This window comes from Salvelinus alpinus, chromosome 14, assembly GCF_045679555.1.
Source record: "Salvelinus alpinus chromosome 14, SLU_Salpinus.1, whole genome shotgun sequence".
NCBI classification, from domain to species: Eukaryota; Metazoa; Chordata; class Actinopteri; order Salmoniformes; family Salmonidae; genus Salvelinus; species Salvelinus alpinus.
Window position 1 is genome coordinate 45635271 of NC_092099.1, and position 27268 is coordinate 45662538.

Sequence of the window (27268 nt, forward strand, 5' to 3'; positions counted from 1 at the left end):
CTCAGGTTTTACAACAGTGTGCAGTCTGTCAACAACCTTTTTAAGACACTCGTTTGAGTAGAAGTCAAAGACAAAACAGCAGGTTGTAGAGCAAAAATCGATTGTCTGGTTTTGTTTTTCGACTTCTCAAATTGTACTCATTAGGAAGTAATTTAAGCCCACAGGTGTAGGACTTGCTTTGGACTGTGATGGATATTCAGCTACTGTAGTCTCCACAATTGATGAATCCCTTCTCAATGTAAACTGATAGAGCCATCTAGTGATAACTTTCTAACATTGCAGGCTGCCACCCTTTTAGACAATAGATTTGTGCTAGAAGGTTTACTCTATTCATTAGTTTCAACAGAATCTTCAAATGCAAGTATTATGCCCCAAACTGTACTCACAGCGAAAGGTTACACTCGCTGTACACCGACTGATTCGACCTTAGGAATTCAACTAGTTATGAACGTATAAGAACGTCTATTCTGTGTGTGCCACTGTTATGGCCGTTAAAAATATAGGAACTATAAAGGAAATGTACAGTGCCTTCGGAAAGTATTCAGACCCCTTGACTTTGTCCACATTTTGTTATGTTACAGCCTTATTCTAAAATGGATTACATAAATTAAAATCCTAAGCAATCTACATCACAACACCACATAACGACAAAGCGAAAACAGGTTGTTAGAAATGTTTTCAAATTTATATTTAAAAAATTCAATTGATTGGACATGATTTGGAGACGGCACGCACCTGTCTATATAAGGTCCCAAAGTTGACAGTGCATGTCAGAGCAAAAACCAAGCCATGAGGTCGAAGGAATTGTCCGTAGAGTGCTGAGACAGGATTCTGTAGAGGCACAGATTTGGAAAAGGGTACCAAGAAATGTCTGCATTGAATTTCCCCAAGAAACAAGACTCTTCCTAGAGCTGGCTGCCCGGCCAAACTGAGCAATGGGGGGAGAAGGGCCTTGGTCAGGGAGGTGACTCATCTCTAGAGTTCCTCTGTGGAGATGGGAGAACCTTCCAGAAGGTCAAACATCTCTTCAGCACTCCAACAATCAGGCCTTTACGGTAGAGTGTCCAGACGGAAGCCACTGCTCAATAAAAGGCACATGACAGCCTGCTTAGAGTTTGCCAAAAGGCACCTAAAGACTCTCAGACCATGAGAAACAAGATTCTCTGGTCTGATGAAACCAAAATTGAACTCTTTGGCCTGAATGCCAAGTGTCACGTCTGGAGGAAACCTGGCCCCATCCCTATGGTGAAGCATGGTGGTGGCGGCATCATGCTGTGGGGATGTTTTTCAGTAGCAGGGACTGGGAGACTAGTTAGGATCAAGGGAAAGATGAACGGAGCAAAGTACAGAGAGATCCTCGATGAAAACCTGCTCCAGAGCGCTCAGGACCTCAGACTGATGCGAAGGTTCACCTTCCAACAGGACAATGACCCTAAGCACACAGCCAAGACAACGCATGAGTGGCTTCGGGACAAGTCCCTGAATGTCCTAGAGTGGCCAGAGCCCGGATTTGAATCCGATCAAGCATCTCTGGAGAGACCTGAAAATAGCTGTGCAGCGACGCTCCCCATCCAACCTGACAGAGCTTGAGAGGATCTGCAGAGAAAAATGTGCAAAGCTTGTAGCATCATCATACCCAAGAAGACTCGAGGCTGTAATCGCTGCCAAAGGTGCTTCAACAAAGTACTGAGTAAAGGGTCTGAATACTTATGTAAATGTGATATTTCCATTTTTTCATTTTATACATTTGCAAACATTTCTAAAAAACAGTTTTTGCTTCGTGATTATGGGGTATTGTATGTAGATTGATTGGGGAGGGGGGGGGGGGCACAATTTAATCAATTTTAGATTAAGGCTGTAATGTAACAAAATGTGTAAAAAGTCAAGGGGTCTGAATAGTTTCCGAATTCACTGTAGCTTTCATCAGTTTTGATGTGCAGCTACGCATTGTGTTGTATGCTCCCTGTTTTCGATCTTTATTTGATTTGATTTGAGGAACACAACTTTTTATTGACAACAGGCCTTTATTTTTTGGGGGGGAGGGCTATTATATCGTTAAGTACAGACAGCAAGTTCAAGTGTGATGTTCAAGTGCGATAGTGTTTCCATTTCGTGCTATTTTGAATTTGAACCTTTATTTATCTAAGTCAGATAAGAACAAAATCTTATTTTACAATGACGGCCTGCCAAAAGACAAAAAGGCCTCCTGCGGGGGACGGGGGCTGGGATTAAAAATACAAAATAAAATATATAAATATAAGACAAAACACACATCACGACAAGAGAGACAACACAACACTACATAAAGAGCGACCTAAGACAGCAACATAGCAAGGCAGCAACACATGACAACACAGCATGGTAGCAACACAAGATGACAACAGCACAAAACATGGTACAAACATTATTGGGCACAGACAACAAACAGCACAAAGGGCAAGAAGGTAGAGACAACAATACATCACGCAAAGCAGCCTCAATTGTCTGTTTTTATTGTAGTTGACTATTTAGTATTTGGCGAAACCTTGAGCAGAGTAAACCCTCACAGGAGATCCTACTGAAATTTCATATGGCCTAAATTCTATTCTATGGCTTTGAACAATGTTTGGATTATTGATTCTATAGTGACATCGATGCCAATGGATGTATAAGGCTTGAATAATAGTTTTAAATATTTTTTCTAGGACAAAAAATATTCGAATAGTGGTAGACTCCTATTCCAATCAAATGCTAGCACAGTGGTTTGTGTATTCCCAACGAAAAGAAAACGATCCCAAAAGCCACTTGAAAAATAGTGTTAACGGTAAAAATGTGTATATGTGACGCAACGCAACATGCATTCATTGTTTTTAACACGAAGTTAAAAAGATGTTGGTTCCTATATTGCTATATCATGGAATTATTTGGAATATACCATTGTGACCTTTCTCATTACAATTGCATAACTAGTTTGATATAAATATTTTAAGAATAACTAATGAAGTCGACACAAAGTATGAAACAGTTTTTAAATATGCTATTAGCTGCTTCCCACGTTTAACAAGTGTTCATGTTTTTTCCCATTTTCAGACAATAACCTTCTTTTTTCTGTTCTGATTTTTTGTTTGTTTGTTCAGTTCAGGATGTATTTTTACCCGTGCAAATGAATAGGCTGTTTCAGTAGTTGGTTGCAGTTCAGATAGGTTCAGCCGTGAGAAAGTCTTGGCGAAGTTGGCAACGAAAACGTTATAGGCTAAGTTAACCTGTATATATTCAGTTAAATGGTTTGTGTAAAAATATAAAAAATATATTTTGCATTAGCGTAGCCTCTTCTGTAGCCTGTCAACTATGTGTCTGTCTATCCCTGTTCTCTCCTCTCTGCACAGACCATACAAACGCTTCACACCGCGTGGCCGCTGCTACTCTAACCTGGTGGTCCCAGCGCGCACGACCCACGTGGAGTTCCAGGTCTCAGGCAGCCTCTGGAACTGCCGATCTGCGGCCAACAAGGCAGAGTTCATCTCAGCCTATGCTTCCCTCCAGTCCCTTGACTTCTTGGCACTGACGGAAACATGGATTACCACTGATAACACTGCTACTCCTACTGCTCTCTCCTCGTCTGCCCACGTGTTCTCGCACACCCCGAGAGCTTCTGGTCAGCGGGGTGGTGGCACTGGGATCCTCATCTCTCCCAAGTGGACATTCTCTCTTTCTCCCCTGACCCATCTGTCTATCGCCTCCTTTGAATTCCATGCTGTCACAGTTACCAGCCCTTTCAAGCTTAACATCCTTATCATTTATCGCCCTCCAGGTTCCCTTGGAGAGTTCATCAATGAGCTTGACGCCCTGATAAGTTCCTTTCCTGAGGATGGCTCACCTCTCACAGTTCTGGGTGACTTTAACCTCCCCACGTCTACCTTTGACTCATTCCTCTCTGCCTCCTTCTTTCCACTCCTCTCCTCTTTTGACCTCACCCTCTCACCTTCCCCCCCTACTCACAAGGCAGGCAATACGCTTGACCTCATCTTTACTAGATGCTGTTCTTCCACTAATCTCATTGCAACTCCCCTCCAAGTCTCCGACCACTACCTTGTATCCTTTTCCCTCTCGCTCTCATCCAACACTTCCCACACTGCCCCTACTCGGATGGTATCGCGCCGTCCCAACCTTCGCTCTCTCTCCCCCGCTACTCTCTCCTCTTCCATCCTATCATCTCTTCCCTCTGCTCAAACCTTCTCCAACCTATCTCCTGATTCTGCCTCCTCAACCCTCCTCTCCTCCCTTTCTGCATCCTTTGACTCTCTATGTCCCCTATCCTCCAGGCCGGCTCGGTCCTCCCCTCCTGCTCCGTGGCTCGACGACTCATTGCGAGCTCACAGAACAGGGCTCCGGGCAGCCGAGCGGAAATGGAGGAAAACTCGCCTCCCTGCGGACCTGGCATCCTTTCACTCCCTCCTCTCTACATTCTCCTCTTCTGTCTCTGCTGCTAAAGCCAATTTCTACCACTCTAAATTCCAAGCATCTGCCTCTAACCCTAGGAAGCTCTTTGCCACCTTCTCCTCCCTCCTGAATCCTCCTCCCCCTCCTCCCCCCTCCTCCCTCTCTGCTGATGACTTTGTCAACCATTTTGAAAAGAAGGTCGACGACATCCGATCCTCGTTTGCTAAGTCAAACGACACCGCTGGTTCTGCTCACACTGCCCTACCCTGTGCTTTGACCTCTTTCTCCCCTCTCTCTCCAGATGAAATCTCGCGTCTTGTGACGGCCGGCCGCCCAACAACCTGCCCGCTTGACCCTATCCCCTCCTCTCTTCTCCAGACCATTTCCGGAGACCTTCTCCCTTACCTCACCTCGCTCATCAACTCATCCTTGACCGCTGGCTACGTCCCTTCCGTCTTCAAGAGAGCGAGAGTTGCACCCCTTCTGAAAAAACCTACACTCGATCCCTCCGATGTCAACAACTACAGACCAGTATCCCTTCTTTCTTTTCTCTCCAAAACTCTTGAACGTGCCGTCCTTGGCCAGCTCTCCTGCTATCTCTCTCAGAATGACCTTCTTGATCCAAATCAGTCAGGTTTCAAGACTAGTCATTCAACTGAGACTGCTCTTCTCTGTGTCACGGAGGCGCTCCGCACTGCTAAAGCTAACTCTCTCTCCTCTGCTCTCATCCTTCTAGACCTATCGGCTGCCTTTGATACTGTGAACCATCAGATCCTCCTCTCCACCCTCTCCGAGCTGGGCATCTCCGGCGCGGCCCACGCTTGGATTGCGTCCTACCTGACAGGTCGCTCCTACCAGGTGGCGTGGCGAGAATCTGTCTCCGCACCACGTGCTCTCACCACTGGTGTCCCCCAGGGCTCTGTTCTAGGCCCTCTCCTATTCTCGCTATACACCAAGTCACTTGGCTCTGTCATATCCTCACATGGTCTCTCCTATCATTGCTATGCAGACGACACACAATTAATCTTCTCCTTTCCCCCCTCTGATAACCAGGTGGTGAATCGCATCTCTGCATGTCTGGCAGACATATCAGTGTGGATGACGGATCACCACCTCAAGCTGAACCTCGGCAAGACGGAGCTGCTCTTCCTCCCGGGGAAGGACTGCCCGTTCCATGATCTCGCCATCACGGTTGACAACTCCATTGTGTCCTCCTCCCAGAGTGCTAAGAACCTTGGCGTGATCCTGGACAACACCCTGTCGTTCTCAACTAACATCAAGGCGGTGACCCGTTCCTGTAGGTTCATGCTCTACAACATTCGCAGAGTACGACCCTGCCTCACGCAGGAAGCGGCGCAGGTCCTAATCCAGGCACTTGTCATCTCCCGTCTGGATTACTGCAACTCGCTGTTGGCTGGGCTCCCTGCCTGTGCCATTAAACCCCTACAACTCATCCAGAACGCCGCAGCCCGTCTGGTGTTCAACTTTCCCAAGTTCTCTCACGTCACCCCGCTCCTCCGCTCTCTCCACTGGCTTCCAGTTGAAGCTCGCATCCGCTACAAGACCATGGTGCTTGCCTACGGAGCTGTGAGGGGAACGGCACCTCCGTACCTTCAGGCTCTGATCAGGCCCTACACCCAAACAAGGGCACTGCGTTCATCCACCTCTGGCCTGCTCGCCTCCCTACCTCTGAGGAAGTACAGTTCCCGCTCAGGCCAGTCAAAACTGTTCGCTGCTCTGGCACCCCAATGGTGGAACAAACTCCCTCACGACGCCAGGTCAGCGGAGTCAATCACCACCTTCCGGAGACACCTGAAACCCCACCTCTTTAAGGAATACCTAGGATAGGATAAAGTAATCCTTCTAACCCCCCCCCCTTAAAAGAGTTAGATGCACTATTGTAAAGTGGTTGTTCCACTGGATATCATAAGGTGAATGCACCAATTTGTAAGTCGCTCTGGATAAGAGCGTCTGCTAAATGACTTAAATGTAAATGTAAATGTAAATAAAAGCTGTCAGTGATTAATAAAATAGGCTTTTGATACATTTGTTGACAATACAAAACCATTGTTATGAAGTCACTTATGAAGTCACTTATGAAGTCACTTTCTGATTCTATAGGCTTAAGCATAGGCCTATTTAATATTCAAATGTCTTGCAGTTTTTACGTTTTATAGTTTTGGAAACCTGAGTAGTATATAATTAACATTTTCCTTATTTTACTATTATTCTTGCCAAAAACAATACCACAATAGCCTAGTACTCAGATTATCCATTATCCATAGTGTATATGCATGTCACGTGAACGCAACCGACCAACCACATTTAGTTGTCAGTGTTCTGTAATTAGTCAAGCGAAATATATATAAAGGCTTATTTGTCTTCATCCCTGGTTTGGTTTCACGCGCTGCAATGCAGTACCTTAATCGTAGTTTTTATTCATCTGCTCGCGGCTCTCACCCAAGCAGGTCTGCTTCAGGACTAACGGTATACACAATTGAAGTCAAACCGAACTCGCTTGGCTCATAATCTCTTCAACCATAAGCAACCGACCTGTCTACAGCAACTGCAAATCCATCACTCACTTTTGGCTGTCATTTCGCGAGTAGTTACTTTAGTTGCAAATTCCCTGACAGTAATATATTACAACAGAGTGTAATGAAATCAACGTCCCCGGCGTCTCTATCCTCTATCTGGATACTTCACAGATAAACCAATGCATTTCTTCCTTGTTTTTGAGTTTAAAAAAAAAGTTCCTACACTGCAGTAAAAATGCAGTCCAGACTGAAAGATGTTGGTGATGTTTTCCAACGCTACCCAAGAATCGCTGGATATCATGCTGTATCTGTTGTAACCAGGGCTGGTCCTGGAGATCGGAGGCATGAGCGTGTTTTACCTATCGAGGACTATCATCAATGGATCTGGGCTAATAGTTGGTGCAGTCCACCAGAGAATAGACCAAGGGCTCGCAATTCTGCAAGTCATCTCTCACAGGTCGGTTATATCTTCTTTGACCTCTTTTGAACTATTATTTCACCCACTTACAATGGCTTTGGTAGTTTAAAATATTTTTAAAATTAGTTTGCCTACACGAGGGTTCCAGAAGAATGAATAAACCGTCTTTTAGCCTGAAAACACACAAGACCACACTACTAACTGACATTTACGTTTGTGGTAATAACATGTCAAAATTATTTTCCTCTTCTCGAAAACATGTAAGTTATTCTTGTTCCATACCTGTGTAGAGTAAAAACAATATGATGTCAGCCCATTATACAGACGTTGGAGAAATAACGGGTCCCCTTCACGAAACTACAGCTCAAGGAACTACGAGAGTTTATTACCAAAGAGAAAAAACTACGGATAGCTTCTTCCACCAAACTTTCTGAGAGACAAGTAACAATATAGTTTCAAAATCGTCGTGTCCATTATCATTATTGTCTCAGCTATCAGTTATTTTGGTAAATATTTATATTAATGTGTTGTAATCCCTGCTAATTGATAGGTTGAGTCACTGTCTATTGTTTATATTAAATCATATATTTTTATGTTTAAATTGTATATACATTTCTGAGATGTTTTTGTTGTTACTGTTGTTGAAATTGTAGGCCTTGGTTATGGTTGGGTTATTCAGGCCACATTTCAAGTATATTGTAATAATATCATATCACCTAGATTTAGACGAGGGGCATACATTTGGGGTAGGTTTTACCCAGAAAAAGACAAAAAAATCATTCTCAATGGAGTATCTCCATTAAAAGGGCATTTTAGTCCAGGGCTAGGCTTCTGTGTCCGGGAAACCGCCCCTTAAAATCTATTCACATTTATTTTATTATTATTTTATACTTTTTCTTTTTATGGATGGGCATGGGTCTGCTTGAATACGTCACCACACATTTACAATTACGCTAATTTGTTTTCATAAGGTAACATTTAGCCAAAGCAAAGAGGGAATTTGGTATGATTGGGTGAATAAAATACAATTGTTCAAACAATCAAATGTTCGCATATTTCTAAGACGTATCAGGTCAGTTCTTAAACATGAATTGTGTAGCTTAGACTATGGTCTAACAACACACACCTTTTGCGATGTGGCTGTGAAGGCATGTAGAAGGTCTACGCTGAGACTTGTAGCCTACTTGCACGTAGGTCCACGTTTTTAGTTTTGCGATCAATCAATGTAATCTATCAATCTAAAAATGTTCATAGTCTTTGTTTATAAAAATGTTATATAAATGTTTTCTTTCTGACCTTATAATACATTTACAGACTGTGATCTCATCACAGGAATTAATAATAAAATGGCAACTATTCATGGTCAATTTTCGCCATCTACTGGATTCAGCACGCAATTACTCCATAAGAGGGCACTTTCTCTTCGAAAAACACAATTGAAATACATTTATATTGCCAATAAAATTATCAGAGTTGGTGGAAAATCGCTATATTCTATATTAAGAAAAATCATAATCGGTTTGGTGACGTTTTCTATGAAAATGTAAAAACCTGCTATTTAATGTCAGCGCAAAATATACTGTAAAGACCCTGGGTTTCTAAGTGCGGATATCGACTCTGCCACTCGAGCATGCTTTTGGGGCATAGTCAATAGCGCGCTGGACTTCGGGTCAGAAGATTAAGGCTTCGAGATGTGCCTGTTTCATTACAACAACACCCACCCACCCACCCACCCACCCACCCAGTCTCAGAAAACAACAAGAGTTCATATGAGACACACGCCTGGGTTTAAATTGTCAGGGTGTTGGCTATTATCTATTATCTTACTAGTGATCAACCCACATCAAAAGTTGTATGCATGATATTTTCTAGAATGGCAACCAGAGGCAATTTCTTTGTTCTAACAAGCGAACAGTCGTCTGTAGAAGAAACCACACTAAACCTGTAGTTAGTCAACTTCGACCTGTTTTTGATGAATTGGAGCTCTCTGGACTTTGACGTTGAACTATACCGATATTACACGCTTTCAGTAAGTAAAACGTTGGCTTTTGTAATATCCATATACCATATTTTGGAGCATCGTTTTCTGTGTATCAATGGCTCAAATAATGTCGTTTTAATGTATTCTTAAGTTTACTAGACTCGTAAAAGATGGGAGGCCAGGCTGTCGCCTTTCTTTCCGGAGACAGAGGGTTTACAATTGTCATCTTCTCGAGGATCCAGTCTAGATTTGCTGGGGAAACTAAAGGACAACGTAAAATGACTAATGGAGATATGTCAAGGGTCAGTATGAAAAAAGTGTTGAGAGTAGGCTATGCTAATATCGATATTATAGAAATCCAGAACCTAGCAATTTATGTTGTGAAATAGATTAAGAAATATATATATGTATGTTGTCTAATCCAGCTAATAATATATTTATAACCAGGTTTGCTAATGAAACGTATCAAAAGAGGACATTTCTTTACCATATATGTCAAGAGATAGTACTATTTAAAAGTGTGAAGGAAAAAAAATACGTTGATGTATAATGGAATAACAAATGAACCATAGCCATAGGCCTGAACGGGATTGGTATTTTTCAAATGGTACAAAAGGTAGAATGAACAGGAGTAGGCTATAATATCTATTTTCTTCCCATATGGTTATTCATTTGTTATCATTTTGTTATCATGTTATCATTACCTTCAAATTCATTTGAAGGTATGCAAGGCTACCGTGTTGTTTGTTTGACCATTACAGGCACATTTGTCTATATATACTTAATCCAATAATGCATTCATTTCTAAATGCCTGATAAAACAGTCACAGTAGTGGGGAATCACAATTTCTCGAATAAGAAAACGATGTTCAGTCGTTTAAGGTATATGTAGGCCTATATCCATGAGCTGTGAAAATAGGAAGAATACGATTTAGGATTTATGTAATACTCAACATTTGTTAGTAGGATTAGCTAGTATTATTGCGTTGAAATTGTATGAACAGTAATACAGCATAATCTGCTTAACGGGGCGGCAGGTAGCCTAGTGGTTGGAGCATTGGGCCAGTAACCGAAAGGTGGCAAGGTCGAATCCCCGAGCTGACAAGCCAAAAATCTGTCCTTCCGCCCCTGAAAAAGGCACTTAACCCACTGTTCCTAGGCCTTCATTGAAAGTGAATGTGTTCTTAACTGACTTGCTAGTAAAGTGTTGGACTTGTGAGCCGTGTTAGGAATAGTCTTACGATATCCAAATGTTTTTTTTTATACTTTTAGCTAAATTGTCGCTTACCTAAGGAAAAATAGCTACATTCTCTCTTAACTTGAGCATATTTTGTGTAAATTACATTGTCTTGCACTGAACATATATTTTGTTTAAATTATAACAATAAATGGTAGGCTATAGCTAACTTGCAACAATGCCTTATACTAATACGAAACATATTCGATTCGATTTAACCATCTAACAAACACCTTTTAGTTTAAAAAAATGTCCCATTTGTATTTTTCATATAAGCCTATACATGTACTTGTATTTTTCTCTTAACATCACATTACCTTATGGAATATATTTCCGTGCAGTATTATGGCCAATGGTAGGACTGAACAACATGTTTTGCATATCACGTGACACTGCATTAACAAATCAACAATTCATTTTCCTTTATTGTTTAGCAGTCGCTAAAAGGGTTGTAAGAAGCGTTTGAGAGAGCTTCATGGAAATGTGTGAGCAAAATCTTCTGAATTCTAACTATGTTGGTTCTCTGAATTTCCCCATCCCGGAGTCGTTGTGTTTTTCCAACTTGCGGAGCAATGGAGCTCATCTGCCCCAGCTGCATCAGATTTCCTACAACAGGCGAGAGGTGTGCTCGCTCCCGTGGATTTCCCCAAATTCGTGCACATCTCCGCCTCAGAGCCGCGCCATTAGTGGCTACTCTCCGCCGTTTCTACCCAATTCAGTGCCTGTAAATACTCATCCCAACGACCACAACAAAGGACCATTTGACGAGTCCAGTAAATACTACTTTCAGGATGTTAACCACAAACCAGAAGAACCTGCTAGACACGCGCAGGCCTTTTCTGGTGAACATGGAGTTATCAGTTCCGATAGCTCGAAATATGCATTTTCGAGCTTGGACAGACGGTCAGATAATTCCGGTGCACAACACGAACTGAATTACACCAACCAGGCAATTGCCGCCGGCATCAAGCAGTCGGCCAATTCAAATCCCCGAATTCAACCATCTACAAGTAATGCATGTGCCAGAACGGCTTTTTCTGATGGTAAGCATCTAACGATTTTTGTTATTTTAAAATTAAACTGCTCTGTATGTCTAGACTATTTATTTCTTAATTTAATAACGTCACCTCCAAATCATAGTTATTGTTATATTTGATGTTTACGCGATGATAATTGCAGACCATGCCTGCTTCTGGATTCTTCAGCATGTCATGTTGGTTTTTATACCAAGAGATCCACAAGTTGCTAAGGACAGTTTTTCCGTTCTCCAGGCGCACCCTGGTGCTCTTCACAATCGAAACGGAGAAAGAAGAGAAAACCATACACAAAGCCACAGCTTGCTGAACTTGAGAACGAATTCACGATGAACGAATTCATAAACAGGCAAAAACGGAAGGAACTTTCTGACAGACTGGAGTTGAGTGATCAACAAGTGAAAATATGGTTTCAGAACCGCAGAATGAAGAAGAAGAGACTCGTGATGCGCGGGCATGCGTTCTCCATGTACTGAGAGCCTTGGGTCCTGAAAGTGACCTCGTGTGGATTCTGTTCAGACAAGCACAAACACTTCAAACCTCAAACTCTATTCATTTTCAGAAAGGCAAAACATTAAACTTGTGCTTTGAGTGTTTTGTAAAGCATGCGATTTAGGTTAATTGGATACATCAAATTATTTTGTTCAATGACCACACTTAGTATTTCTGAGCGTATAACTCAGTGATAAGGTACGCTCTTGGGAAAAAGGGGTTTATTGTGGTTTTATATAGAACGTTTAATATAGCTATGCAATAGTTTATTTTTGTATTTATGCAGTATCAAAATGAATGTTATTTATAATTTAATCTCTGTAGCCTACATGTATAAATTGTGTAGGATACGTCGTATTGTATTGACGAAATAAAAATGGAATATATGGTTAGAAATGGATATTGCACATATCTGATTGGACGGGTCAGTCCTGCCTGAAATCAAACTGGGCCTATAGGAATTGCTCGTCCAAGCTCAAGTTCGTATTTGTCGGTGGTTTAATGAACCATGAACAAGTGTTTTGGATTATTTATTTTTAAAGTGTTTGCATGTCTATCTCATGGATATAATAATTGTGTGTAAATGTGTTTTTGTCTTATTTTTAATGTATGCGTAATCATAGGCTATATCATGCCTTCCGCTGTTGGCGCTGCAATCGAATGAGAGCTCTTGGGTAAGCTACAGCGTTCTCTTCATATTAAAGTAAAACTGGCTTGGGGGTCCAGTTAATGAGTAGGACTAATTTGAACAGTTTACTGGCTCAATGTTAGTATCAAGTGTGATATATATATATATATAGATACACTTATCTAGAAAAGTTAAACATTTACATCAATTCATACAATTCCATGCCAACTGGTGTGTGTATTATACACATGTATACACAAAATTCCACGCGAACACAAGTGGTCCATGTTATTTAAATATCTGTCCAGCACGTACACGAGGGCTATTTGATCAAGTGGCACATCAACCACAGATAGGTTATTCCTAAATAGACCTACATGAATTTACTACTTCCTGAATATATCTCTCACTCTTTGGTCTATATGATCTTTATGGTTATGTTTGCTAGTAAACAATTTAATTCATTTATTGTTACATTTAGAAATGATTATCTGGTTTTCGAGGGAGTAGTTTGTAGGATATATTTTAATCTTTGGTATTTGGGGCGGCCGGTTAGGAGCGTTTTGCCAGTAACCGAAATGTTACTGATTCGAATCCCCTGGGTGAAAAATCTGTTGATGTGCCCTTGAGCAAGGCACATAACCCTAATTTCTCCTGCAAATCACTGTGGATAAGAGCTGTCTGCTAAATGACTAAAATGTATAGGCTATACTTGTTTTAAAAAGTTATAATTATTACAAAAGTAAGCACACACTCACTTAATAAAATGCTTATTCAAAGTGGTCTAGCTCGAACTTTTTAATGGTCCGTTATTTACCTCATGATTCTGAAATTATATTTGTTAGTTTACAATCCCATTATCTGAAGGGATCAAAGGGGAACGGTGTGTTCTCCAAAGGTCTTTTTATGAGAACTCTGCTAGAAGACGTCTGCTCATGCTCTTCAGATATGGGGGCGCCAAAACAAAGTTAAGGTCAAGTTAGTATCTTACACACAAACTTTAACCAGATAGTATACTGCATTCTCATCATTCAAAATGTTTTATTTTTTTTGTGTGCTTTGTGTGGTATTTGCAAGGAATTTATCTATTTGATGACACATCCATGAGACGGGCCTGAGAACAAGGCCTGAAAACAAGGCCTGAAAACAAGGCCTGAAAACAAGGCCTGTACTCGAGCATTTGGTCAACAACAACTGTTTTGCAGTTTACTCATCTTGTCTTTGTCAATCTGTGTTCATTGCCAATAGCAATTATTTTGCATAAGATATTATTGGTAGTATAGGACTAGATATTGTTGTTTTAGTACATGGGTTGCAATAAAACATTTTTTCCCCCCTCTACTATACCGTCTGTTGTCGTTTACTTTTCGTTTTGGGCATGTCTTGTGCGTAATGACGTTTTAACATTGTAGTAGTCCATGTGTGTTTCACGATTTTCTACTGCAAGGTTAATATAAACAATGATAGTTTAATGGAATATATTTTTAAATGTGGTTAAGATTGGGGATATTTCATTGTAGTACACTATATAGAAAAACAACACGGGCTCAACGCATTTCGGGAAAACTGAGATGAACATTTTAATTTGGTTCTAGTTATTTTGTCAAAATAGCAGACCCAAATGAGGTTATATGCAATTATATGAAACAATAGTCTATATGTGTTTGAGGGTCTGAAACACACACACACACACACACACACACACACACACACACACACACACACACACACACACACACACACACACACACACACACACACACAGATATAGAGCGTTCTCTAACTTGTTACCAAAGGTGTCGCCAAAAAATAATTTAGTAGCCCTATTGTGTTCCTGTTCTACGAAAAAATAACGCATAGCCCTGTCGAATGAAAGTGCCTTATCTGGGACATTTATGTAGATTTTCCATCAAAAGGGCATAGCCTAATCAGTGCAATAACACTATGGAAAATAATAGAAAGGGCCCACAATTATAGGCGTAATATGTTAGGTATTCACTATGGTGAATGCTATCCTATTTACTTCCCGTTCACGTTCTTTTGTGTTATTTAATAGGCCTATATTTCTATCCGTAAAGTGCAAATGAAGTAACTTGAAAATGAAAGTAATATATGTCTATCGTCTGAAATACTGTTGAAAGTGTAGGATAGGATATAGACTATGGGTTATTATAGGTTACTAAGTAATCGTCCCCCACCAAAGGGTCTCCCCTCCACCAGCTAAAATATAAATTTAAACTAGAACCCGCCATTTTGTCTGTGCAATAGAACTATTGGTGATTGCTTGGTGCACGTGGTCTCAGACCCCAGATGGTCAAAGCCAGCAGAGATGTGTTGTACTTGGCGTTGCCAAGCCTTCCTTCAGCCAATCATGCTTATCTTTTTAATTTACATTTAAGATGATTTTGTTTTAAATTATTTTATTTATAAACATATTTAACCTTTATTTAACTAGGCAAGTCAGTTATGAACAAATTCTTATTTACAATGAAGGCCTACACCGGTCAAAACCGGACGACGCTGGGCCAAATGTGCGTCGCCCTATTGGACTTCCAATCACGTCCGGTTGTGATACAGCCTGAAATCGAAACAGGGTCTGTGGTGCCTTAGACCGCTGCGCTACTCCGGAGCCCGAGCCCCAGTACCGAGTCAATGTGCAGGGGTACAAGGTAATTGAGGTAATACAGTATGTACATGTGGGTAGGGGTAAAAGTGAGTAGGCAATCAGGATAGATAATAAACAGAGTAAAAGAGTGTGTCCGTGTGTGTGTGTGTGTGTGTGTGTGTCTGTGTGTGTTGTACTTTTCTGATTTAATTTCCGTGTATCCCTTTTTTAGGCCTGGATACGTTACTGAAATCAGAAAATAAGGATGCTCAGAAAACGATAGTCCTATAGATGACCTGGACAATCAATAAAAGTAAGAAAAACCTGTAAATATTTTCTTCCACTATCATAATCCTCCTCTGTAATGAACTATAATCAACCAGGGTCTTCATGTTGTCTCTCTTTCTTGTTTTTGTTCTCTTCCTTCTATTTTTTTTGCTAGCCGATGTGGATGATAAAAAAAAATTTTTTTGTGGATGTTTGGTGCATTTTGTGCATTTGTTTGTATTATTGAAGCACGAGAGCGTTGAAAAGAAAGGTACGTTTGTTTTGTCTATCTGTCCAAATTATTAATCACATAACTCGTGTGTATAGATTTGGATTCAAAGTATACTGTGCATGCGGGAACATTCTGTGGCCTTTAACTTGAACTCTAAGGGTATGTCAACTACAATGTTTCCATTGTAACAAGTACACTATATATACAAAAGTATGTGGACACCCCTTCAAATTAGGGGATTCGGCTATTTAAGCCACACCCGTTGCTGACAGTGTATAAAACCGAGCACACAGCCATGTATTCTCCATAGACAAACACTGCCAGTAGAATGGACTTACTGAAGAGCTCAGTGACTTTCAACGTGGCACCGTCATAGGATGCCACCTTTCCAACAAGTCAGTTTGTCAAATTTCTGCCCTGCTAGAGCTGCCCCTGTCAACTGTAAGTGCTGAAGTGGAAACGGCCGAATAACCGCTCACCAGCCTAAGATCACAATGCGTGGAGGGATGAATCATGCTTCACCATCTGGCCGGCCGACGGACAAATCTGTGTTTGGCAGATGCCAGGAGAACGCTGCAGGCCCCAATGCATAGTGCCAACTGTACAGTTTGGTGGAGGAGGAATAATGGTCTGGGGCTGTTTTTTAGTTGCAGTGAAGGGAAATCTTAACTGGGATCGGTTGAGCTAACGTAGGCTAATGCGATTAGCATGAGGTTGTAAGTAACAAGAACATTTCCCAGGACATAGACATATCTGATATTGTCAGAAAGCTTAAATTCTTGTTAATCTAACTGCACTGTCCAATTTACAGTAGCTATGACAGTGAAATAATACCATGCTATTGTTTGAGGAGAGTGCACAGTTATGAACTTGAAAAGTTATTCATAAACATATTAGGCACATTTGGGCAGTCTTGATGCAACAGTTTTAACAGAAATGCAATGGTTCATTGGATCAGTCTAAAACTTTACACATACACTGCTGCCATCTAATGGACAAAATCTAAATTGAACCTTTGCTGGAATAATACATTATGGCCTTTGTATTTCATTTCAAAGATGATGGTACATGATGGTATATTCTCCTATATTCCTTTCATATTTCCACAAAATTAAAAGTGTTTCCTTTCAATGGTACCAAGAATATGTATATCCTTGCTTCAGGGCCTGAGCTACAGGCAGTTAGATTTGGGTACGTCATTTTAGGCGAAAATTGAAAAAAGGGGCAGATCCTTAAGAGGTTCACTACAGTATACAATGACATTCTAGACGATTCTGTGCTTCCAACTTTGTGGCAGAGGTTGGGGAAGGCCCTTTCCTGTTTCAGCATGACAATGCCCCGTGCACAAAACAAGGTCCTTAAAGAAATGGTTTGTCGAGATCGGTGTGGAAGAACTTGACTGGCCTGCACAGAGCCCTGTCCTCAACCCCATCGAACACCTTTGGGATGAACTGGAACACAGACTGCAAGCCAGGCCCAATCGCCCAACATCAGTGCTCGACCTCACTAATGCTCTTGTGGCTGAATGGAAGTAAGTCCTCGCAGCAATGTTCCAACATCTAGTGGAAAGCCTTCAAAGAAGAGTGGAGGCTGTTATAGCAGCATAGGGGGGACCAACTCCATATTAATGCCCATGATTTTGGAATGAGACGTACGACGAGCAAGTGTCCACATACTTTTGGTCATGTAATGTCTGGTGTAATATATATTGAACTATCATGATGCGTAAATCGCCTACTTCCCTAATAGCGCGCACATATAGTACACGAAATAAATACCGACAAAGTTGTGGGTTTGCCATTATATAACTCCAAATCTGTTGCATTGATGAAATCTCACTAGTTCACTAATGTCTATATCACAAGGGCAAGCACATATTTACAAAGGAGTCGTTTCTAAACCCAGGAAACCAATGAACTAACTTTTGTGTGCGGTCAAATGAGTTGCTCTAGTTATTAATAATGACTGATATTGGTATATAGTCATTCCTTTACTGGATCACATGAGAAAAACTACCTCAGGAATCGATCAAGATGAATTGCACGTCAGCCTACGTTTCCGATTTTTTTTCTCCCTCGCGGATCCTTTCCACACGCCTATGGTGCAATAGATGGACAAAGTTTAACGCACTCGAGCTACAAATTCCTTTCGCTATAGCAAAAGAGAGAAGAGGAGAGATGTCGGAGTACGATGAGCGTAACAACTGTGTGTCAAATATGTATTTACCAAGTTGTACATATTATGTTTCGGCGCCTGATTTTTCATCAATCTCCTCGTTTTTACCCAAGACTACTTCGTGTCAAAATAATTGTCCTTATTCTTCCAACATAGCTCAAGTGCGACCTGTTCGAGGAGTGTCTTTCGGGGACTGTGGACTGGATCACCCAAGCAAATGGCATTACAGGGGCAATTACGCGTCTTACTACTCAACGGACGAGATAATGCACGGAGACTTAATCCCGTCATCGAACAGGGCGGAAATTATATTAAAAAATGATTCCTTGTACGGGCATCACGGCGGTATGAACTCGCCATGCAATTTATTCACCAATGTCGGCCGAAATGGGGTTCTTCCACAAGGGTTCGATCAGTTCTTGCAGACTGTTAACTCTGAAAAGCCCAACTCTGGGCCCGAACAGTCAAAACAGAAGGCAGACTTCAGTCTCCCCGGAGATGCTGCGTGTAATAAACAAACTTCAGACCCAACTGAGGACATAGACGACCATGATTCTTCTATATCAAACTGCCCCGGGGACAAGAACAGCAGCCCAAGTAGGTACAAGCATTATACATGGGTTATAGTAAGTCCACAACTTAATCGGTCCGATTTTATGTGCCCCTTTATAAGCATACAACGGTTTTATATACCCCAATAAGTTTTACTTTACTGTTGTAAAAATATTTACGATGGGAAACCAGTTTAGGTGAGCCATGCTGCAATACTTCTGATGTATTTATCTGAATAGAAGTCGTCTGACTCTCTTGCACTGTGTAAATTACAATGCAGCCATGTTTATCAGTCTTATTTGTTTATGACAGTGAATTTACAAAGTAACAAAGCAATGATATTAACCAAGGAGGTAGGATATGCTAATGGTCGAGATACATGACACATACATGTGAAGGGGTTATCGTCAGCTGCATAATAATATTTTACCGATAACGTCGAAACGAACCGTGTAAGACAGACACGGAGTCAAATAAAATATTCGTGTGAGTTTCTACGTGTGTATGTGCGCGCTCACTCGCACTCGCTCCCGCATCTCTGTCTGTGTGTGTTAGCGGCTGCGCGCGGGAAGATCATTTTGTTTACTCAGCTACATTGTTAATTATATGTTCTGTACTAACACTTGTATTGTACCAACTTCTGATCTGACCTACATTGTACTACATCTGTGTGGTAAAACAAGTGTTTGTCCGGTTTAGGTTCTTCAAAGTCCAGAAAAAAGAGATGCCCGTACTCCAAATTCCAGATCCGAGAACTTGAACGAGAATTCTTCTTCAACGTGTACATAAACAAGGAGAAGCGGCTCCAGTTGACAAGGAAGTTAAACCTGACAGATCGACAAGTGAAGATTTGGTTCCAGAACAGAAGAATGAAAGAGAAAAAGCTAAACCGGGACCGGTTTCGGTATTTCACTGGAAATCCTTTATACTGATCTTTTGCATTTAGAGGAGCCATAAGTGCTTCCCAACCCTTTTGTTTTTGTTGTTGGTACATCTCACAATCTATACAAACAACAGGTGAAACACAACAAAACGGAACATTACAAACAGGCTGAATCTATCTATGCAACTCTTTCTGTATCTGCCACATACTTACCTCAATGAACACATGAATCCTGTTATTTAATATAAGATTCAATCCAGTGACGAAATCATTCAGGAGACATCGACATGATGTTCCTTTGCATATTATTACGGTAATTAATTGTAATATCTAGGCTATGTAGGCCTATACCTTACTTTTGTACTTATTTAAATGTACACGATAATGTGCTTTGGTGGACTCACAAACATTGCAGTAAGCAACGCGTACTTTGATTACAGTAATCAACGAGTGTAATAAGTAATTTACAATAGTAGAATTGTGTATGCATTTAATAGACACATGTTATGTATATTGTGGTATCAAATAAAGTACACATGGCAAATGTAGTTATGCGTTACCTCAAATTATTGCAATCACGAACTCCTTTCGGCTTTGGTCAGGCTCCACATTTGGCATAGGGATAAAATTATGCATCATTTTATACAATTCAACAAGGTTTTTATAATCTCCTATAGGGATGCTCATACCAAAGCAATCTGATATTGTTGATTTTATAAAGTACTAAGTACCAGCACTGAAGCTGGTGGTCATGTGAATGGACCATAGAGCGAATATCCTCTTAATAGCCTTTAGTCTCCAAGCAGAAGCGCCTCTTATTCGAAGCGCCTCTTATTCAACTTCAAAGTTTAGACTAGACCTTTTATCCCTTTATGTTGTCTTACACTACGGCTGTTTACTAAACCTTGAACCGTCTAGACAGCATAATAAAAACTAGCTGTAAATGTGTAAATTGGAGGCTATTGGACCCTCTGGCCACTCCAAATGCGGCCCTACTCCCAAATAGTCGAGACAGATGCAGTCCTTTCTTACTCGTCAAGCTATTGAGTTATACATGTAGAAAATCTAAATGTATAGGCAATGACCAAATGTATATATATGTTTAGTATATATTTGTTATATTTAACTTGAAATGGCATGCCATTATAAAAAGGGAATAACTCCCGTGCGTAAAATGACTATGTTTGGTTTGGCAGCTTTAAAAAAAACAGTGGTGTTTTTATTTGTAATGTTGTCAGTAGCCTACTAACGATCAAATATTGTTCATTTCATATACAAACGTTATTTGATGCCTTTGAACTTCTAGTATAATGTCAAGGTCGTCACCTCTCACCTTTGAAAAAGTAGAGGCGCCTTTAGGCTCTTCTCCTTGACAACCGACGCCTGAATAATATCTGCACTGCAGCAGGATTCCAATATGGCTGCGAAGCAGTGATTTTTCTTGTATAAAAAGCAATCAGATCCAGCGATACAGTTTCGTGTTTGAAGTTGATATACCTGTCTCCTATACTAACCAATTGAGATGTTGCATTAAATGTAATGCAATATACGTCAAATCACGCGCAAGCTTCTGATGTGCCAGCATTACGCACGACGTTATAGTCATACAACAATAGTATATTGTAGTTTAGCTTTTGTAACAACATTATAGTTTAGCTTTTGTAACAACATGGAAACACCAAACAATTTTTGGAATCAATGGTTTAATTCCAAGCAGCGTGTGAGTCCCTCGTGTATAATAGCAGACATGAACAAAGAAAGGCAGTCAGGTAACTAAAAGTGAAACAGTTAATTAATATAATCCTGAATAAACCTAAATATGTATTTTTTGAGGCAGGGGAATGACCACCTTTAGCATACCGGTAGTAGGTTTTGGTTATTCTTTTCGCTGAGATAATGTTAGCGCATCTGATCATTGGAAATGTAGCCGTAGGAAATCAGTAATATAAGATATGTTTGGAAATCAATCACAAACACACATGTCAGTCAGTCTTGCGATGGTTGGCATATTTTATTAGGTTTTTGGTTTAGGAAATTATTGTGTCGGAAAATATTGTGCAGACATTGCCAGTGAACTCCTCGTTCCCATTCTAACCACACGAGGGCAGACGTGTAGCACATTTCGATCAGAGTTTGTTCATGAAAACACACGTAAAGGTACTTACAACTGTGATCTGGAAAACTATTGAAAAGCTGCTAATGTTTTTGTTGGGGGTTTGATGAGAGAATATAGCCTACGTTCGGTGATCTCAACTTTTGAGGTGACTTGGGAAATAGCTTTTTAAAAAACATAATAGCCCAAGCAGACTGTGTTTAGTTAATGCATTCCATGCATTGCAATCAAAGGGAAACCATCACTGTTTCTAAGAAGTAGTAGGCTAACACCACCATTTTAAAGTGGATTAAACATTAGCTTTAACTATGTGGATATGTATACATGTATACACAGCCGTGGTGGGAGGAGCTATAGGAGGACGAGCTCATTGTAATGGCTGGAATGGAATTAATGGAATGGTATCAAACACATGGAAACCACATGTTCAACTTCGTTCCAATCATTCCATTCCAGCCATTACAATGAGCTCGTCCTCCTATAGCTCCTCCCACCAGCCTCCAATGGAGACACCAAGCCCAAGTTTAACCGATAGATTTGCATGATCTTTGGTAATTTGTTGTTATGGACATGACTTGAAATATTACTGGGTTAAACTTAATTTCAGTTGAAAAAAAAAGTTAATTTATAAGGCAAATGGCCTATCTGGATTCCTCAATCGACCTAAATTGTCGTGTGCATGTTTTTTTATTTAACTAGGCAAGTCAGCTAAGAACATATTCTTATTTGCAATGACGGCCTAGGAACAGTGGAAAATAAGAATATGTTCTTAGCTGACTTGCCCCTGCCTTGTTCAGGGGTAGAAGTGTACCTTGTCAGGTCGGGGATTCGATCTTGCAACCTTTCGGTTACTAGTCCAACGCTCTAACCACTAGGATACCTTCCGCCCGAATGCATTATACTAGTTATTTTGATTTGGACGATCATTTGGCCTTGTCTAATAAATATGTTGTCTTACTTTCAATCCATATTCTCTAATAGTGTAAAATTATTTACAAAAAAATGTGATCTCTAAAAGTGTAAACCCTAAAATGTTGAGTAGATGTTGAGTAGATGTTGAGTAGACCAGGGTTGGTTTGATACCTTAATTAAAACGGAACCCAAAGAGTACCTTCAAAAGCATGCATATTTTTCTGGTTCACGCATTTTACTAAATTATTTGCTTAGTTATTAAATCCCTTATAATACCCGTCTGAATACCTGGATGATTTCGTTAAATGCTGTGTTCCTGCAGTTAAAAAACAATACGCTGCAGGCACACTGATTCTTAACACATTTTCTGGCTTTAATAGAATTTCTATTCTATTAAATTTCTTTTTTAAAGTGTAATTTACAATTTTCTTGAGGTTTACACAGTCAAGTATATCCTTCTTGTGTTTAGTAATCGACATACACCAACCAACTGAGGTAGGCCTTTTCAACGTTCTTCTAACATTCTTCGTTTTATTCAGCCAAATAACCGGGGTGTCTATTTTTGTATGCTTGTTGATTTCTCTGTGTATAATAAAAATCAACATTGTCTACCTATTTGCAAACCTGGACCTGTTATACGGATGAGATGATGAGTTGAAAATAGGCTGCTATGGGGAGCGTGTTTAGCTCCGTAGGGTTGTATTATTAAATACGTAAACCTACTTTCCCAGTCCGTCATATAGGTCACAAATACAGTGTGCCGTACCCTGAGCAGGCATTCAAAGGTTACAAAAATTTTAACAAAATGTAGAACCGGGCAATCGATATCACCTTTCCTTGTAATTTAGTTTTTTAGAGGATAATATCCTAAACCAGACCCGGTTTATTTAAGAATTAAGTTACACAAATAAAGATATAGGCCTATAATAGCCAGATTTGGTTGAAGTTTTGGTTGAAATGATTTAAATAGCCCACCTAATGTACATGGATTATTTTCGGTTAGGATTATATTTCCATCACTACACCGTGTGATTAGAAATCGTTATTTTAGTTAATGTCAAAGCTTTGACGTGTATGACTGAGTAGATTATTCGTGTGAATTAAAATGGTCTTAAATGTATTTAAATGTGCCAAAGTAAGGGAATTGGAGCTTGATGTAACGGTTAATTATCTTAAAGTTAAGTCCATGTTCATCCTTAGTTTAATTTTTTTTCTTTCATATCAAGCAAAGAAGACAAGCTAAGTGTTCAAGATGTCCTTTGTCAGTCAGTTTGAATCAATTTCAAGTCTGTGTTCTAGGTGTCGCTGTTGACCACGTCTGCTTCCCTATGAGTCAATGTTTCCATGTGATGAGAAAAGAGTCTGCGTCTCAAGGCCATTTTCACGTTTCATTGGTGAGGTTGTCATGTGGCAGAGAGGCATCCTAAGCAACACGGACATTGTTTTGCTAGATATGTCAGCCTACAAACGACATCTCTCTCCTTTTAAAACTTCTCCAAAATGTCCTTTCCCAACAGCTCTCCTGTTACGAATACTTTTGTAGTTGATTCGTTGATTGGCGCTTGCAGGACTGACCGTTTTTACTCCAGCAGCAACATGTACATGCCGTCCGGTGCAGAAATGGGAATTTACGGAATGCAAACCTGTGGACTCTTGCCGTCTCTCCGTAAACGAGGGGACGTCAACCACCAAAATATGGGCATGAATTTCCACCCTTACATACCTCAAATTGATAACTGGACAGATCCCAGTAGACCTTGCGGAATAGAGCAACCATCCAACCAAATGCCCAATTGCACATTTTCACAAAACATTAAGGAGGAGAGTAATTTCTGCATGTATTCCGACAAGAGAGCAAAGGTCAACTCGTCCGATGTCCCTGTATATGCTAATATAATCCCCGAATCGTGTTCAGTTGACTGCCCCGAGATCCCTGTCCCAGGGTATTTCAGATTAAACCAAACCTACTCGACTGGGAAAGACCAGGACTATGGCCACGAGAAGACAAGTCCAAACATCACATTCATGCAGCTCAACAGAGTTACTCCAAAACCGCAGTTGTCTTCCTTTTTTGTCGAACTGGAAAGGAAAACAGCCGAGATACCGCATAACCCGGAGACCAGCAAGACACCCACCCCCGCGGAAATCTCGGATCCTACGTCCACCGCGCAACGGGAGGAGAACTGCTCCACTGAATCTTCAGTCTCCAGCCCAGAGTTGACACAAAGAGAAACTAAAGGTAGGTACATTAAAAGGATGACTCGTATGGCAGTATCATAAAACCCAATATAAAACACAAACAGCCCTAAAGTCGTAATGTTTAATGAGAGCCTTACTCAGGTTGCAGTAAAAGGCTTTTTACAGGAAACGGTTCAACCGCGGACGAGACATGTCTGCATCAATTACAATTTTATATTTAGGTTTTCTTAATTGATTTGTTTCTTTGTTGATAGTAATATAACGTTAATATTTTGGGGGAAATGTATATATATTTATGTGTATATTAACACCTAGTAGAAATAATGCCTGTAGTCTGTTTTGTATGTTCATCCTCAGTGTTGTGATGATACAGAAACCGTCTCTCACAAATGTGTATTTTAGTTAATTAAAATATTAATTCGGTCAAAAAACTTAGTCGTGTAATTTAGAGAATGTGTTGTTATTTATGCCTATACTATTCTCAACACGTTTGATCCACGACTACCAACTAATAATACTCATATAACACGATATCAATATAAATTTAAACATGATATCCTTCTGACCAGAGCTGTGTGACTAGTGAAAACATATTTTAATTAATTGAAAAATCTGAGTGATATGTTCATATTTTGTGATGTTAAAACATTTGTTTATTTGATTACATTTCAGACAGCAAAACGGACCCTCCAACGAGCAATTGGTTGACTGCAACAAGCGGCAGGAAGAAAAGATGCCCCTACACAAAGCACCAGACGCTTGAATTGGAAAAGGAGTTTTTATTCAACATGTACCTGACTCGAGAGCGCCGTCTAGAGATCAGTAGAGGCGTCAACCTCACCGACAGGCAAGTCAAGATCTGGTTCCAAAACCGCAGGATGAAGCTTAAGAAAATGAACAGTGAAAACCGAATTCGGGAACTTACCTCAAATCTCACCTTTTCGTGAGTTTGCTTACGGAAAGCTTGATTTATTGTCTTTTTCCTCTAAGCGGTGGTGTGGTAGCATCGGACTTTTGGGGTTTTTCACCGAAACTGTGACTGACTGCTATTTTATTTTCATGTTTACATGGTGACGCATTGTGTATTTTGAATATATTTTATCACAGGGTACATTAATAACGTCTTAAATTATTCAAATTTACTATGTATCCATTATTAACGGTTTGGTTTGATTGAGTCTGACTTGTTTGGAAGCTAATTTTTCGGACATGAAAACACATTTATCGATAGTGGCTCCAAAGTTATACATTCGTTAAGAATTAAGCGCTAACTCTTTAGCTGAATCGTAATCATATAAACGTTAATGTAGCATAATTGTGATGAGCAATGTTAATGAGTGTAAATATTACGCATGTTTGTGGCATGTATCCTGCAATAAATTGATTGTCAAATGTAATTTCTTATTTCAGTGCTTTGTCTTGCAGTAGACATAGGCTTTTTCATCAAGACAGATTTTACATGACATTTTAGTCGCTTAGCAAATTCTCCTATCAAGAGGACTTACAATTATGCATTCATGTATATCAGATGTATAAATAAATGTAACAAAACAGAGAACTATTTCAGACATTTGTAGGAGCCCGTAATAACGTTATTTTAGTTCCGCTAGAATTATTAGTGACTGGCCGTAGTTTCACATTGTTATGTGAACCAATCAAATTAAGAAAACGAATATTCACAACAAGTCTCATTGCGGTATACGTCATATCTCATGTAGGTGCAACATCAAATTTCACAAACATCCCTATTTGAGCGTTGGCCTATGCCATTCAAGGACTAACAGGCCCAGGCTATCTATTGACCAATTAATGAATTATGACTCTTATTATTAGTTCATTGCTAGACCTATTGTCAATTAGCATTCAGAAACATGTCTGTATTTGAAAATAGCTTGTGAAGTTGAGTTGTTTTGTGAATAAGCTATCCAATTGGTTTCTAAGGCCTATATGCACACACACACACACACACACACACACACACACACACACACACACACACACACACACACACACACACACACACACACACACACACACACACACACACACACACACACACACACACACACACACACACACACACACACACACACACACACACGCACACACACACACACACACACACACACATATATATAGCCTACAACCTCAACTCTGGACCTCGAAGCCAGTGCCACAGCTTTTTTTCATTGTTCCCCTCTAATCTCTAATCAGGGACTGATTTAGATGTGGGTTACCAGGTGTGTGCAATGAATTATCAGGTGGAACAGAAAACCAGCGAGCCAAGCTTCGTGGGTAAGAGTTGAATACCCCTGGCCTACTACATGTTTAATTCCCTAAACTTTGATGTCAGGCTTTGTGCAAGGAGCTACTTGGAGCGTTCAGAGACTGTAGGATACTTATTTAAATAATCAATATACACACTAATACATCTATTAAAATACACAAAATACACATGAATACTTCTATTCAAACACACAAAAAAACACACTAATAGTTCTATTCAAACACACAAAAACAAGCCTCGTATCCTATTCATGCCATGAACCTAAACATTTTATTATATTTACACGGATCTGGGAAG

The 27268-nt window shown here is 40.2% G+C and overlaps 3 protein-coding genes across 3 annotated transcripts; all 3 read left to right on the forward strand.

Annotated features, from left to right (window-relative positions):
- The first annotated feature begins 11019 nt into the window (after window positions 1-11019).
- LOC139538199 (homeobox protein Hox-D12a-like) lies at window positions 11020-12236 on the forward strand. Its single transcript, XM_071340064.1, has 2 exons — window positions 11020-11635; window positions 11864-12236. The coding sequence occupies exons 1-2, from the start codon at window positions 11068-11070 to the stop codon at window positions 12100-12102; spliced, it is 807 nt and encodes a 268-aa protein (XP_071196165.1). The 5' UTR covers window positions 11020-11067; the 3' UTR covers window positions 12103-12236.
- Window positions 12237-17947: 5711 nt separating this feature from the next.
- Window positions 17948-20008, forward strand: LOC139538200 (homeobox protein Hox-D11a-like). Its single transcript, XM_071340065.1, has 2 exons — window positions 17948-18622; window positions 19277-20008. The coding sequence occupies exons 1-2, from the start codon at window positions 18028-18030 to the stop codon at window positions 19507-19509; spliced, it is 828 nt and encodes a 275-aa protein (XP_071196166.1). The 5' UTR covers window positions 17948-18027; the 3' UTR covers window positions 19510-20008.
- A 2021-nt stretch (window positions 20009-22029) lies between these two features.
- LOC139538201 (homeobox protein Hox-D10a-like) lies at window positions 22030-26081 on the forward strand. The gene is made up of 2 exons (XM_071340066.1): window positions 22030-24724; window positions 25357-26081. Exons 1-2 carry the CDS (start codon window positions 23986-23988, stop codon window positions 25629-25631), a joined length of 1014 nt encoding a protein of 337 aa, XP_071196167.1. The 5' UTR covers window positions 22030-23985; the 3' UTR covers window positions 25632-26081.
- Window positions 26082-27268: the final 1187 nt, after the last annotated feature.

Bases quoted from the DNA above. Each gene is read 5' to 3' on its own strand.
- LOC139538200 (XM_071340065.1), top strand. From the start codon at position 18,028: ATGTCGGAGTACGATGAGCGTAACAACTGTGTGTCAAATATGTATTTA. The intron at 18,623-19,276 runs GTAGGTACAAGC...TGTCCGGTTTAG, and splicing joins GGACAAGAACAGCAGCCCAA to GTTCTTCAAAGTCCAGAAAA.
- LOC139538199 (XM_071340064.1), top strand. From the start codon at position 11,068: ATGGAAATGTGTGAGCAAAATCTTCTGAATTCTAACTATGTTGGTTCT. The intron at 11,636-11,863 runs GTAAGCATCTAA...TCCGTTCTCCAG, and splicing joins CAGAACGGCTTTTTCTGATG to GCGCACCCTGGTGCTCTTCA.
- LOC139538201 (XM_071340066.1), top strand. From the start codon at position 23,986: ATGTCCTTTCCCAACAGCTCTCCTGTTACGAATACTTTTGTAGTTGAT. The intron at 24,725-25,356 runs GTAGGTACATTA...ATTACATTTCAG, and splicing joins GACACAAAGAGAAACTAAAG to ACAGCAAAACGGACCCTCCA.